The sequence below is a fragment of the Xylaria bambusicola genome (genome assembly GCF_022495145.1).
Source record: "Xylaria bambusicola strain CBS 139988 unplaced genomic scaffold F5B22scaffold_27, whole genome shotgun sequence".
Taxonomy (NCBI): domain Eukaryota; kingdom Fungi; phylum Ascomycota; class Sordariomycetes; order Xylariales; family Xylariaceae; genus Xylaria; species Xylaria bambusicola.
This window is the reverse complement of record NW_025953580.1, coordinates 465,567-481,188: the sequence shown is the minus strand read 5'-3', so window position 1 is coordinate 481,188 and position 15,622 is coordinate 465,567. Positions and strand designations below refer to the sequence as shown.

Below are 15,622 nucleotides of genomic sequence, written 5' to 3'. Positions count from 1 at the left end.
TGATCGAAATGTATTAGAAATCAACTAACTAATGCAAAAGCTAATTAGTACAATCCCATTGCGAATGATGCTTTGAACAAGCACCGAGGTGGAGGAGTGATCTACCACTACCGAATAGTATTTCCCAGTGATTTCTGAGATCGGATAATTGATACAGTCCCAACCATGATGGTATTAGGCGATTTGGAGTATGCTGCCCCCGCTCAACGCCGTTGATACCGACCGATTGATGTTCTACCCCGCCTGATACTATGAGAATTTATAGAATGACATTATCGGCTTGCTCAAGCCAAAGATTGGCTAAGTCTTTCGAGAGATCCAGTCTCAGCTGTTTGAGGACCTCTCCGGAGCTGCTTGTAGCGAATATAGTTGACCTCCAGTCCCAACCTCTTTTTATACTCCCTTTAATCATGCCACTCTTCACCACTGACTTATGCAGCTGAGAAGCAATCATAGAACTGCCCGTCATTACAAAACTCCCGCCCAACGATGGAGTCGACTGGCTCAACAAGTTTGCTGGTGTGGAGCCTTTGCCGTGCCCTGATGCTAAAACGAGTTTGAAAAACTCGTCCGCTACGTCGTAAACCCGGCTGCCGACTGTTTGAATGTCTTCAATGGCTTTGAGAAGGGTATCAATTTGGTGAAGATTGATTAGCGGGGGTGATTGCCCAACAAAAACTGATATTTCACCAAGTAGTGCTAGTAAGAAGTCCTCGCTGACGACGGCATCGCGAGTGTCATCATATAAGCCACCTCGGATGTTATCATCGGCACTCGCAATCACGGCTGTCAGAGCGGCAGCGGCTTGCTGGCGGCGCATTAACGATTTTTTATGGGCTGTATTGCCGTCATGATCGCGATGTTCATAGAACTGCCTGAGCGTTGCATATCCACTAAGCATTTTGGCAAGGAGCTCTGCAGCTTCTAGATCTTGCTTTGCGAAATCCTCGAGTGTTGCTGTCCGTTCTCTGAGAAGCGCCCTCAGAGAATCGTCAAGGTCGCCTTCCGGAGGGTAAACTGTCGATTCAACGAGGGAAATCGACATCAGCGTATTGAGCACATCTCGGACTTTCCCAGGCCGATGGGCCAAGGCATAATACCGGAGGGCCTCGCCGAAGCGGAAAGTGTCCTTGGCCAAGATATCCCCGAAAGTCTGGTGGGTGTTAGTATCATTTACAAAATAGTGAGGTGTATACGTACCTCTGCTGTGTCCTCGGCGAAGTTGATCATACCGAGATCGTTCAGAAGCCCCCACATCTTGTCTATTGTGGCGCGGGAGTTCTCGTCAACAGTGCTCAGGACGTTTTGAAGCAGTTCTTGGACCATTTGCTCAGAGCGTTCATGTGAGTCTATCCGACCAATAACTTGAACTGCCAATTCCCAACCATCTCGAGTCACCCTGGCACCACGGATCGAACCGGATGTTTGTTTACGGTCTCTTAAGCCGCGGGCGTAATGAATGAGAGTTGAGTCCTTGATGCCGTCCTTATCGTCTGGACCACTACTCTGCTTCATACCCAATACTTCCAATTCTTCCATGTCGAATTCACTCATGCTAATGAGGTTTTGGGGTTCGGGAAGTGGTAGCCATCGTCCAAGCGAAGCAATTTCTGCCACCGATGCTGCAATGGGGAGAGACCATAAGCGGAGAAATCCAATCACGCCTTCGACATTGCCCTCGAAAGCCGATGCAACACTAACTTCTACCGCATCAGCCGAATTGAAATGGAAGTCTGACTCCGTTGCAGTTTGCAGACACAATGCTAATCGATCCAAGAAGTCTTCGTCATTTGCAGCTGGTATAGAGTGAGCCGACCTAGAGTGCGATAAACCTCGGCCACGCTTGTTGTGACCATCATCCCACCAACCGAAGAGTCCAACTGTCGCCTCACACCAGTCCTGAGCAGATGCTAGAATAGCTTCAGGCTCGCCTGTGAGGATGGCATATAAAGATTGTAGATTCTCGTAGACGTCCCAAGGAATTAGACTCTCGGCTTTTCGTGCGAGCCCTGCGAGAGAAGGCTTACCTCCTGGTGAATTGGAGATATGGGAGTTATTGAAACGGCTAGAAGCGAAATTGGATCGATCTTTGCCTTCTGCGAAGTTGATCAGGGCTTCCTGTCCCGCCTTGGCTTTCAAACGAAATAATGTCCAGTCACTACTGCGGATGTCCCAGCTATCATTGATAATTGACGGGCATCCCTCCATGATTTGGCAAAGATCCTCGACGGCCCGTCTGATATTTGCCAGGGCCTGGCCGACGTATGCTGATTCACCACGAGGAGTCTTCTTAACTGATTCCCAAGTAGCGTTTCTCAATAGACGAACTGTGGCAGCAATATTGCCACGTACAAGGGTGTTGAAGACAGCTTGCCAGAACAGCCCATGAGCAGCCGGGGATGGACGATGTCGAAGAATGATTTCGGTTTGATGACCATCTAAATTGTGCTCATCTTCTTGCCATTTGAAAAGTATCTCGGGAAGAAGCGGAACTCTGGAGCCGCCAAATTCATCCTGAACTGGGGGCGTGTGGTGTATGCGAAAGATCAGGCTAGACAGGTACATAGCTTTCTCAAAGGTAGGAGCACTTGAACTGGGCCCAACTTTGGCCGAGTGCTCATCGCGGACTTTAGGCAGGCTTTCCATATAAGGTGTCCATACGTCATTAACGAGTCTTAGACAGGCTTGTGACAGGGTATTATCAAGCTTCTCCTCGTCGTCTTCGGTGCCTACACCTTCATCATAGAGTCTATTCACAATGTCTTCTGTTTGCAGAAGAACGTTGTCTGGCTCCAAGGTGGTTGCAAAATTCACGTGGCTGTATAGATCTTTCGCAAGTACAGCATACTTGACCTCTCTCTTGCGCGCCATAGTTGAGCGCATAGCCGAGGCGCGGTATATATCATCAGCTTCTCTCCGAATACGTTCGTCCGCAGCTGGTGTTGCAAACATCATGAGATCAGTATCTCCATCTGCGTCTTCAAGAGGACCCTGATACGAGCTTGCCCCAGCAATCTCTTTCAGCAGATCCTCTTCGACATCATATGCAACAGCATCCTCCACCATGGCCTCAACCTCATCTTCTACTCCGTATCCATCCTCATCTTCCTCATCGACACCCTGTTGACTATCGTTGTCATAGTCACGCTCGTCATCATCTAGGGGGTCGGTGTTGTCCTCGCCTTCAGTGGTGTCGTCAAAGCTCATCGCAAATGTTCCCGAACGGGTTGTGGGGGCGTTACGAGTGTTGTCTTGATCGTCTTGGTCGTCTCCCTCGCCGTCATCACCGTCGTTATCGTCGTCTTCGCCGTGATACTCTCTACTGAGTCTTGAAGGCTGTCTAGCAGAGCCCCGAATGGACCTGCCGAGTGGCGCGCTGCCTCCTTTGGAACCGGACTTGGAGCCTCTTATGCTCGGTTTGCCAAAGTTGGGCGCTTTCGGCTTGTTGCTCATGCCACCGACAGGACTTTGAAGGAAGGAGGGCGAGGGGTCTCCCATGGGAGTGAAAGTACCAGCGGACGATGCAGAGGGAGGTGGTGGCCCAGCAGGGGTGGTCGAGGGATGGTCCACACTAAAACCGAAGGTCGCCTTCTTGGAGATCCTATCTGGCGTGGCGGGCGAGCTGGCAGGCGAGGAGCCCAGTTCTGACCAGCGGAAAGACATGGTTGTGGGGGCCTGGGGGAACACAGCTCCTGTGAGCCAGCCCAGTTGCGCGACTGACACGTTCGGTCGTGGGACGCGAGGAGGTGAATTGGCCTCTAGGCAAATCAGACTAGGTCCCGCAGGGTCCTACACAGATAGTGCAGTAACAGAAAACTCGGCAGCGCACAGATGGGTATAGATGGATGTACTGTGGTCAGCGTGTTTTGGTCGGCAGTTGTTGCAGTTCCTGATGCTGGCAAAATTTACGCCATTCCGCGCAATCAAGTTACAAGCACCTACCCCAGAGACGCGGTCGAGCTAGTCCCACATTTCTGCCTATGGACTGTGCAGCACAACCCCTACCTACCTAGGTAAGGTACCGACGGTAGGTAGCTTTAGGCGTACCTAGGTTCTGTATGTGGTAGGCAGGCGAGGCGGTGTCAAAAAAACTAGTCCGGTCCACCTACATTATAAAATATAGCTTTAGAAATGCTGGTAGCAAGGTAAAACACAACATAAAAAAACACCTTCTACACTTTTAATTAAGCGTATAACACACCTATCACAAACGTTAAAAATCTGGCAAGAATAGGTCAGAATAGGTTTGAATAACTTCAAAAACGGGTTAAAAACGGCTGTTGAAGGTGTAGGTGGGTGGTGTTGGTGAACCGGACTAGTTTTTTTGACACCGCCTCGGCAGGTACTGCCATAGATAGTATTTACACATAAGTCTACCTACTGACAATATATATACGTGTATATATATATATATATAGGTATACACACTACCATATATTTACCAAATCTATAGGTGTAGGTAAGTAGGTCATATGTAAAATTCCGTACAAGGCTAATGTAGATGCTTAAGGAACATATTTATCGATATAATTCAATATATACCTTATATAGCCCTAAAAGATAAATGTACCTAGGTAATGCAATCAGCCTTAAGGTATATAGAATGCTACTGGCCAGTCCTTTTTATATAAGGAGAGAATAATAGGGAATTATCTAGTAGAGCACCACAGTGGTATCGAGTTTCGATTCTATGATATAACTATTATATTAAGTAATGTTGGGTTTCGAGCTAGGTAACGTCAGCTACTAAGTAAGGTACTTGCTTAATAGACCTAACCATGTATGGAGTAGGTATCTAGGTATTCATCCACACTTGAACCAACCAAAGAAATCACAACTTATATACCTACATATGTAGGTAGGTAGTTATTAAAGTATCTAAGAGTATGTAGACATGGTGAATTGCCTGGGGAGGTATTTGAAGTCATTCTATCTGTGATTTCCTACGTAAAGCAAGCAATTCAAGGTGCTTTGCCTCAGAAAAAGAATCCAGCCAGGTTAGTGAAGTTTAGCAATATTCTGTAGCCTGCCCTTCAAAACCTGGGATGCGCATCTCCTCTAGCTAGGCTTCCCAGCCTGCTTATTGTGCTAGGACACTAGGTCTCCTTCATTACTTCTATCTATACCTACATTATAACGAGATGGCAGTTCCATGACAGTACCTACATGTAGGTAAGGATGGACACCTTTTTTTTTTTTTTTTTCTCTTCCCCTTATTGCGGTAAGGTACGGTATCGTAGACCAGGAGGATAGGCATTATCTAATGAGGTATATTGGATTACATTAGTATGTTGTTTTGTAGCCCTCAAGGTACCCATTCCCTCAACCTATTATATAACACGGTGCTGCTGAAACCAAGGGCGTTGATGTGTTCTATCACTGACCTCCTTCGCTTCCTGGCGTCGATGTGGAAAACTAGGAGGGGCAAAGGGGGCCGTGTCCATTGCCAAGCAACTTCAAGGATCTTAAGCCTCAGCCGAGACTAGGTACCAACGTCTGCGGCCGCACTCTGCGGAGGCGTCTACTAATAGGTACGGTACCTACCTAGTATGAGGGTTCAATCTCCTAAGACCTCCGTTGACGGCCAAGATAAGGGAAGGCCGGGCCACATCGTTATCATTGGCATTACGAATTCCTAAGAAGATCCCGAGATTCGTGCAGCTATCTCTCCGTGAAATCTCCATTACATTAGCTCGTCTTTCCGATTGAGCTAACTGAAAGGTTATCCGGTCTCGCCTCTGGCAACATACAGCACGAGGCCCGCTGTCAACTTGCGAACAGGAGGGATACCTCAAGTTTCTGTCACTGCGGCTGGTTGAGGGCCATGGTTGAGGGCCATAGTACGTGTCACCCAAGCAAGCAGAAGGGCCGCCTTGCAGCCTCAAATTTCATGAGCACAGCATCCACATTCTCTCAGCGCCCATGACATCAAAGGATGCATACCTACATTCAGCCATAGGGTGTGCGATTTGCCGACCACCCCACCTTTGCGCGACCGCGCGCCCAGCTGGTAGACATCGGGGCGGGGTCGCCTCCGCGCCATCTTCTCTAGGTACGCTGCGACAAGCATCTAATAAATTGGTCGCCTTCGCCGCCTCCGGCTGTAAACCATTGCAGTAAATCCTCGCTCCTACAACCAGAATTCTACGCCTATATCCATTCCGCAATATGGCTGACACCGTTGGAAAGGTGTGTCTCCCCATTCTTCAAATGGTCCCCTCGACCCCGCGCCATGGCGCAGCAGAGTATTTCGTTTTGTTGGTGTTCTGGCGGAGCTATCAGCCTATACTTCGCTCGCCAGGGTGTGGTTCCGGGTTTGATTAGCAGCTAACCCTCGCGTCTTCTTCATATTGCAGACAATTACTTGCAAGGCTGCCGTCGCCTGGGAGGCCGGCAAAGAGCTGTCTCTTGAGGACATAGAGGTCCTACCACCCAGGGCGCATGAGGTCCGCATTCAAATCTACTACACTGGTGTCTGCCATACCGGTATGAACTCGCCAAGCCATATGCCGAGCCAAGTCCGAACTGTTGCTGAGAACATGAACAGATGCCTACACACTGTCGGGAAAGGATCCGGAAGGCGCGTTTCCCATCGTTCTCGGTCATGAGGGTGCCGGTATAGTCGAGTCCGTAGGAGAGGGTGTCACCAACGTGAAACCCGGAGACCATGTTGTCGCCCTCTAGTACGTGTATCCAGACGCTACACTCCTTGTTCCATACTGATTGGGCGACAAATAGCACACCGGAATGCGGAGAATGCAAATTCTGTAAGTCGGGTAAGACAAACCTCTGTGGCAAGATCCGAGCGACACAAGGCAAGGGCGTCATGCCGGATGGCACATCGCGGTTCAGGTGTAAGGGCCAGGATCTTCTCCACTTTATGGGGACTTCGACTTTCTCGCAGTATACCGTCGTCGCCGATATCTCTGTTGTTGCTGTCCAGCCAAATGCTCCCATGGATAGGACTTGCCTGCTGGGCTGCGGTATCACGACTGGTTACGGTGCCGCTAGAATCACAGCCAAGTGCGAAGAGGGCTCGACCGTTGCTATCTTCGGCGCTGGCTGTGTCGGTCTATCAGTTGTCCAGGGTGCAGTACTCCAAAAGGCAGGGAAGATTATAGTGGTGGATGTCAACCCAGCAAAAGAAGAATGGTCTAAGAAATTCGGAGCTACCGACTTCGTCAACCCTACCCAATTGAAAGAAGGCCAGACCATTGTTGACAAGCTTGTTGAGATGACGGACGGCGGCTGCGACTATACATTCGACTGCACGGGCAATGTCGGTGTTATGCGAGCTGCTCTTGAGGCTTGTCACAAAGGCTGGGGCCAGAGTATCGTCATCGGTGTTGCTGCTGCTGGCCAAGAGATCTCAACTCGCCGTAAGTAACTCTATGATCTGCCATATCGATGGCCACGATGCTAACAACATAAATAGCGTTCCAACTGGTTACGGGACGTGTATGGAAGGGTTGCGCTTTTGGTGGTGTCAAGGGTCGATCACAAATGGAGGGCCTTGTGTCAGATTACCTGGATGGAAAACTCAAGGTGGACGAATTCATTACCCACCGAGAACCCCTATCCAACATCAACACTGCGTTCGAGCAAATGAAGGCAGGGGACTGCATCCGCTGTGTCGTTTCAATGGAGTAAGAGGCAACTACCTCTCTGTTCATGTACATAGTGGCAGGCAAAGCTAATAAACAAACAAACAAGTCATGAAATCGCTCTAGATACCGTGAAGTTGGACGTGAGGGCGGTCAAGCGGCGAGAAATGGTTGCGAAGCTCTAATCATTACTAGGAGGCCGAGTATAAGTCGAAGTCCGTGTCAAGGCTAATTCGGCCAAGCACTTGTATTATATTGAATCCAACACTGTATCTACGGAACTGGCTGCAGTCATTCTAACCGGCGGTAGAATATTCCGGATTGAGGTTCTGGTGATTGGAGACGCCGAGTCCACCGTACATATCCCCATGGGAGAGAGCATAGACGAAGTAATGGCGAGAGTCGCAACTCATGATTAGGCTGTCACTGCACCATCAAGCCACACCAATTATGAATTATATGATAGATTCATCATCATCTTGCATCCGCGGCACTTGACTATGCTCATGGTATGGGATACATGCCACTGAACACGACGAGGCTGAGAGAGGACCACTAGGCGGCGCAGCCATTGCTTGTAAAATCAAGAACAGGTGCAGTCAAGTGAACAGCAGCCTTGTCTTCCCTCGACTCGCCGTTGCTATATATTTTGTCGCAAGATGAGATAGATACTGAATACATGTATAACCTTGTAAGCTACCTCACGCTAGCCAGTATTGGCGCCGTAGTGTTGGTGCCACATCACTCTTACTCCAGAGATGTGCACTTTTAATGCATGATGATCTGGGACCACATTCCCGCGGCCAACGAGTACACGAGGTCAGACTTGGAGCAAATCTAATGGTAGGCTCTTATTGATTGAAATTAACCCGCTGCTGTCTTTGTTACTGCCCCTTCTTCGCCGTTGACCCAGGATGGTGCCCTGTTATGATTTATGCGCCATTCACCATTCCAAGCCGGCAGGGGCGCAACAGGCGGTGCTGTAGATGATCACCGCAGGCTGTCGATTTGGCTACTGCTTTTTATTCGAGCCACGGTATTGACCTGTGCACCACACGAATAATATAGCTGCGCCCAGGCTCCATCCCTCCTCCCTATCTTAAGTAAGTCGGGTTTTGGAGTCTGGGGCAGTCAGATCGCAGCGTGTTAATGAAACCCTTATTGTGAGTATCAATACGGCTATAGCAAGTTGGATGCTGCCACGATAGAAACTTAGATATCACTTACATATGCGCACTGGTTATGGGTAGGTATCTACATATATGTACCTCATAGAAGTTAACCGGTCCGATCCGATTCGCTGCCGGAATCACTGCAGTGGTAGCGGCAGAGGAAAGATCCTAACGAAGGGCATCGTCTACAAAACTGGCCGTTTGATGGTATACAAACATTTCTTCCGCGAAAAGTCGTGGCGTAGCTAGCATTACATATAGGTAGGCGATGTTAACTCATCGATAGGTACGACTACGGTAAGACGATATCGCAATCACATGAACCGCCAACCTACCGGGCTAACTGACAGTACCGCACATCTGATCAAGGATCCGAGCACATCATTAGGTTGTGTAACCCTTGCTTGCAGGAGAACTGCCGCATCGGTGCATATATTCTCTATCATACTTACGCACTGCCGGCACACCAAAAGGTAGGTATGCTTCTTCTGCCTCTGTTCTGCTCTGGTGGTGACGGTGCCTTTGCCTGACCGATCACTAGTAGCGAACAATTGATTGGTTTGGAGGCCAATGTACTTATTTTCAGTAGACGGTCCCAAGACGCAAAATAAACTATATATGTCGGTGCATTTAACGAAGCCTAGCGAAGCCGACAACACACCGGCGGCAGCAAGGTTGGAAAGGCAGATTGCTGGACATTACACTCTAGTAGGTACCTAGGTCATGCAGTGCAACTACAGCCGCAGGCATGTCTGTAAATATATGCGCAAGTGTGTAGACCGCTTCACATCCATTTGGAGTAGGTAAACATGTAGATGGTAGCACTACTTCGTAGATGATTGGAATCTGTGCTTGTCTCAGACGCTCGAAAGTACGCACGCCCTGCGCAATCCTCTTTGAACTCAGTTGATGGGGGAGTATGGCAGAGCGATGATTCTGTACGCGGATGCCATTGGTCCTCGTCAACGCAGCATCCTTAGAAGATATACGGCTCCCTATATCAATAAAAGGAAACAGACCCGGAACACATGGACAGGAACACGGGAAAGATGATATATCGTCGCCTAGGTAGGTACTACTGCATACCTAAGTAGCTAAGTACTTATAGGTAAGTTATACATAGTACATGCCTCTTGGCCAGACCCCTTCTCTTTTCCACCCTGGCTCGCCTGGTCTAGCAGGCGTCCGCTACGCTACTCATACATATGTACTTACAAGTAGGTACCCCGAAATACCCGCAAAATGCTCCCGACCCCTGTGGGGCACGATTTAGGGTGCAGGAGTAAGTAGGTAGTACTGACGATCTTAAGCAACCTCTCCACGATCAAGCAACTGGCTGACGGAAGCCCTTTCTGCCTTGAGCGTCGAGAAGCGTGTCTTACGGTCTTACTACGTACTGTAGACACCAATATGGAAGTGTCTACTGACAGTGTAATACTCGCTATAAATCATATGCATACCATAGTAGGTGTTCAAAGCTACATAAAACGTATACACGTACCTATGTAGGTACCTACCTAGGTAGTTAGTTAGATAGGGAATGGGTGTATTGTACTTAGTTGAGTTTGTATGCATTGCTCATCCCCTACCGTCCACCAAAACCGGCGCTTAGGATGTCCACAGCCGAGAAGCGAGGCGTTTACTACAGTACATGTATCCATTGTATGCCGATCCCGTCAGCTGAGATACCTAGGTATTCCTCTCCATGATTAGGTATGTGAAGCACTGCGCGGACGATAGGTAAGTATTAATTACCTAGGTAGGTAGGTACAGTAGATGAATAACCTGGCCTGCCGCTTTCGGAGCCTCGCAACAGCCCGTCATCATCATCATCGGAGAACTGGCAGTGCGTATCTCTACCTCTGTACTAGCACGTGTCTTAAGCTGTGCGAATTACTACCTACCTACCTACCTACCTACATAGATACAGGGCTACTATGTCATGTACTTACTTAGGTAAGTAAGTAGGTAGTGCTAGGATAGATCATGTCATAATTATGTCCTTCCATGACCGACAACCTAGGTATCCAGGCTGTCTTCTGACGTGGTTAGGTAGGTATTCACTAGGTACCTACCATTACTTAGATAGTACATACCCAAGCCAAGGCACTGACCAGTCGAGCTGCACACTAGCCTCAATGCAAATAGCGGCTCTGGCAGTGACACCTGCATTCTTAGCCCGGGCAGAATCCGGACAAAGACCAATCTCTATCGGGATGACGATGAGGAGAGTCCCTTGTGCCCTTGTGCCCTTGTGCCCTTTACCCTGCGCTGTCTCGGCGGGCCTCGGATCACTCGTTGTATCTGCTGAAGAAACGTAGGGGTAAGTGAGCAGCTCGGCAGGCGTTTAGCTTAAGGTAGGTACTTTGTAATATAACACCTAGACCACCCAACTCCGTCGATCCTGGTGGATACCTATGTTTCTCCTGTACCGGTATCTGTCCTGTATCTACTTACTTACCTACACTTTCCGAGAACGCCGTACTGGGGCAGACTGGGGTAAGTGCTGGAAGTGCTGGAAGTGCACATGTACCTAGTAGGTAGTGTAGAGTAGTGTAAGTGCTGTCTTCATCATTCGACTATCACACTTTGCCGCTATCCAACGTCACAGAGTCAGTTGACCTGCCGGCCTAGACCCGGTTACGCAGCGCAGGAACCAGAACCAACCAAGCCAACTGTCATATCTTCGTGCCTTGCCTGCTCCATCTCTCCGGGGAATCCTCTTCTGCTCCCTCCTCGCCTCTTATTAAGTGTGACCTGTTCCTCGTTTTTCTTCTACGTTCCTATTATTCCTCCTTTGTTTCCCTTGCTGCTCCAACTATTTCTCATCTCACCTGTGATCTTCGCCCCCTGGATCTGCGACGAGCTGAGATTCACTCGCCCATGTAAGTCAGCCAACGGCTCTCACTGCTTGTCATCAGTTGTCATACCTTCTTCGTCTCTTTCGTCTCTTGGGTACCCCGAGATCGCATTCCATTGCCATCTACTGTGTTCTGCTCCATTGACTCATTGACGCTATTGAAGGCTACCCTATTCCCTGCCCATTCATTTCCTGCCCAACAGGGATCTTTAGTCACTTCCCATTTGATTACATTACACAGTAATAACCTACGCAAGAATCAAGCCTGCTGACACTGGTTCCTCCTTTGACATAGATCATATTTGACCTTCCTCTCTACCACTTTGCTTCCACACCCCAATCAAAACGACACACGAATAATTCACCACAAAGGCGCTCAGGGTGACTCTGCTCCTTTGATTACTCCCCGGTTTTCCACGTGGCCTCCTTATCACGAAAAACGAGATTGTGTCCCATCAACAGGGTCCTTGAACATAAGTTGACCCAAATCGACGTCTACTTATCAATTACACTTTATCAACATTAACCTTAAAAAAAAAACTCTGAAGTCTGCGAACCAAATCACACAGCCTCCCCTCACCGCACACTCATCAATATGCCTGTGAAGCCTCGTTGCACTTTCAAAGAGTGTAAAGCCGCAGCCCAGCGGATTGTTGGAGATTGCGGGTTTTGCGACGGTCACTTCTGCGCGAAGCATCGCCTCTTGGAAGACCATAGGTGTACTGGCCTTGAAGATGTGAGTTCTACTTCGCCCAAAACAGATGGTCTTGATAACATGGTCTATCACTCGGGCGGTTCTCCCCTCTTGACGTTGAGTGGCGACGGCGATTTAGCTGAAGATACCACTCAGTGGTGGCTTATCGGGCTCGCCGAGTACCTCTCCGACAATGACTTTTTATCCTGAGCCATAGTTTTGTGATGCCCAAACATTATTGCACTTTGCTAACGTGAGTTTGATTTTTCTTCTGCATTCAGTGCAAAAAGGAATCACACGAGCGCAACGCCGCACAACTCGAGGCCGAGAGGACCCAGGTCGTCCGGGGCGTATAAGCTCGTTTATCAACTCAGCCGCCCCACGAACGACCCATGGCTCAGCTCAGCTCCATTCAGCTCTCCGCATCTTACGATCTGGCTCCCACACACAAGCTACCTAGTTGAACCGTGATGAGGAGCGCTTGCGATGCCCACCCTAGCTCAAACAGCAGCGCAAACTGGGGCATACAATGGGGCCTGCATTGGGCTCACTGTCGGGCTTTCACTTTGCCTAAGCTCCCATCAGCCCACTATATCACGCTGATGGCATATAACAAAACTTTTTTACCCAACATGTTTAGCATTTTGTTTCAGTAACCAAAGCGCATGGCGTTATGGGATTGCGCATTTTAGCATATGGACATCTTTCGTATCCACGTGCATACACTTTTCATCTAGTCTGGTATTACTAGACCTGTCCACCTATAGGTGGATTCTGGAGATCATGTGATGGAAACCATCAATGACCAGCATCAGCTCCGTTCGCATTCCGATATGAGGGTGTATTGGAGTCCTGAATTCTATCTAGAGTAGAGCGGGCTTAAGCGGAAGAACATCCGCTGTTTTGTACATACAAATATTTCATCTATAGACGACAATCTCATTCTTCATGGGCACCTGCGTAACGCAGTGTGTATCTCTGGTAACCTATTTTCAGCTAACTATGTTCCGTGAATATGCAGCAAGTGATCCGAATCACGCGGCGGGTATCCTTACACGCTGTTTGAAAGCATACAACCTCGCTCTTCCCCCTTGCTAAGCCACCAAAAATCACTTTCATATTTAGTCTGTAAATTCTTCCTTAACTGAGGCCATCTTCTCCTTATCCATCTCATTACTACCCGCTCCACTAACAGCAAACTCCTTTTGAGCCTCGTCAGCCACCTCATGGTCGACTTTGACGTGGGTATGGCCCCTGGCATTAACCGTCACGCTCTCCCTGGCCCTGCGTCCCTCGAGGACCTTTTTACGCTCAGCAGCGCGACACAGCCCTTTCAGCCCAAGCTCACAATCCCCACAGCGCCTGCCGACGGGCAGGCAAACAGTCTGTCCCAGCCCAACTAGGAGAGTATTGATCTCCCGCCACCTGTCTTTCGGGAGCCAGCTCTCGAGTTTGACGCGGGTATCCTCAGGATTCTTGGAGCCTGCCTTTCCATGCCAGCCCCATAAGTTCGTGATACGGTGGACGTGTACGTCGACGCCGATCCCTTCCGTCCGCCCCCACGCTGCGGACAGACACAGATGCGCCATCTTGGGCCCGACGCCCGGAAGAGAGACGAGGCCTTCGATGGTATCGGGTATGTCGCCGCCGTGCGCATCACGGCAAATGGCGGCGGCTTGCTGCAGGTATTTCGTCTTGTTGTTGTGGAAACCCACGGCGTGGATGAGCTCATTGAGATGCGCTGGTGATACCGCGAGCATGTTCTCGAGATTCAAACCTGCCGGTGCATCAGCTTTGTAGGGAGGGAGTTCTGTCTGTAATCGGTTCATGGCGATGGCGTTCACCGTGTCTTTCGTCTGAGAAGAGAGCATGAGTGCTACCAGGGTTTGGTATCGCTGGTCGCGTGGGGATGCGGTCGAGAGGGCTAGGCGTTCGCAGCCCATCGTGTCCACGGGAGCGTTGGAAGCGATGCCGCCTTCACTGCGCATAGACTGCACTGCGGCGTACATCTCCTCCCAATCCGTCGGGGCGCTGATGACCGATTGTCCCGTAGCAGGATCCGTTGTCTTGAGGGCTGGCTTGCGCTGACGTTTTGTTTGTTTAAGAGGTGTCGTAGCTGTCGCTGCGAGATCCTCCGACTTGATGTCAATCTTCACCTCGGAGTCAGGACTGTCGGTCGCATCGCGCCGCTTTGAAACCCTACGAGTCGCCAGCGACGGCGCACCTCCGGGGGCTGACGAAGACGCATTGGCTCGCTTGCGTTTTCGTAGCGATATGGACTTGCCAGTAGCGGAGGGGAGAGTGTATTTTGTATCTGGTATTACGTCTTCGATATCCGTGCTATCTCCATGGCTGTTTTGCGACTTGGTGGTGTCTGTAGACCGCCGTGCATCTGTATAAGCGAATCTAGCTAGAGACGAGCGTGTGATTCGCCGTGGTGTAGAAGCCGCAAGTTGCGCCATGGTGCTGGTGCTGGTGCATATGGAAATCGTATACCGCACAATTAAAGATGTCATACACGCATACAGGTAGCAAATTCAGGCGCTATCACGGGATTTGTTGTATGGCACGTCAGAGTGCTGTGAGTCGCGATACCACCACGCACAAGTAGGTACCCTTGTAAATCGTTCCAGACTCAGGAGTCAGGGTCTCGTTCGCATTCTCGTTTAGGATAAGCACCAATGTACCGTGCCTCGCTAGCTTCTGGATTAGATCCATTCAGTACGTAGACTGCGTTCTAGAGCTTTGATGACATCACTCTTCGACTGCTTTAGAAACCTACATGCATTTGGATACCGTATCCAATCAACAATAGCCTTTTGTAATCAGCAAGCTAAGAAGATGCTGTACCTAGTCTGTAACGGTTAGTTGAATACCTACAACTGAGAAGGGATGATGTTGTAACTTGTAAGTATTGGAGGATGACATATAAATCAACCTAGCCTTTTATTCTTTTATTCTGTCTCATTTCCCCAATTCTCTTAGATCTTCGCCAAGTATAGAAAAAGGAAAAAGTAAGTCTGAGCCCATTCTGCCGCGTAAGTTTATCCAATCTCGGTTTGCAGAGATAAGTAAGATGATGTGCTGGAATTGCAGCAATGTCTGGCGCAACTTGGATATAGATGCATACAGACGACTTAAGTCTATTTCCGGTTTCTTACTTGTGTCAGGAATGACTAATTAGGTGCTACTGGATAATACAAAGGTAAGGGGGGGGGGGGGGGGGGGGGGGGGGGGGGGGGGGGGGGGGGGGGGGGGGGGGGGGGGGGGGGGGGGGGGGGGGGGGCGGCGG

The 15,622-nt window shown here is 49.5% G+C and overlaps 4 protein-coding genes across 4 annotated transcripts; 2 read left to right on the top strand and 2 right to left on the bottom strand.

The window, feature by feature from the left end:
- Positions 1-176: 176 nt before the first annotated feature.
- Positions 177-3,894, bottom strand: F5B22DRAFT_234576 (uncharacterized protein). Its single transcript, XM_047969885.1, has 2 exons — positions 1,201-3,894; positions 177-1,153 (listed from the first exon to the last, which is right to left on the bottom strand). Exons 1-2 carry the CDS (start codon positions 3,661-3,663, stop codon positions 260-262), a joined length of 3,357 nt encoding a protein of 1,118 aa, XP_047829894.1. The 5' UTR covers positions 3,664-3,894; the 3' UTR covers positions 177-259.
- A 1,967-nt stretch (positions 3,895-5,861) lies between these two features.
- Positions 5,862-8,440, top strand: F5B22DRAFT_234417 (alcohol dehydrogenase). Its single transcript, XM_047969883.1, has 6 exons — positions 5,862-6,189; positions 6,357-6,486; positions 6,548-6,683; positions 6,739-7,379; positions 7,436-7,646; positions 7,714-8,440. Exons 1-6 carry the CDS (start codon positions 6,169-6,171, stop codon positions 7,787-7,789), a joined length of 1,215 nt encoding a protein of 404 aa, XP_047829893.1. The 5' UTR covers positions 5,862-6,168; the 3' UTR covers positions 7,790-8,440.
- A 3,129-nt stretch (positions 8,441-11,569) lies between these two features.
- On the top strand, positions 11,570-12,670 carry F5B22DRAFT_234360 (uncharacterized protein). Its single transcript, XM_047969882.1, has 2 exons — positions 11,570-11,661; positions 11,932-12,670. Exon 2 carries the CDS (start codon positions 12,232-12,234, stop codon positions 12,538-12,540), a length of 309 nt encoding a protein of 102 aa, XP_047829892.1. The 5' UTR covers positions 11,570-11,661; positions 11,932-12,231; the 3' UTR covers positions 12,541-12,670.
- Positions 12,671-13,320: 650 nt separating this feature from the next.
- Positions 13,321-15,529, bottom strand: F5B22DRAFT_611062 (DNA glycosylase). Its single transcript, XM_047975255.1, has one exon. The coding sequence runs from the start codon at positions 14,844-14,846 to the stop codon at positions 13,452-13,454; it is 1,395 nt and encodes a 464-aa protein (XP_047829891.1). The 5' UTR covers positions 14,847-15,529; the 3' UTR covers positions 13,321-13,451.
- Positions 15,530-15,622: the final 93 nt, after the last annotated feature.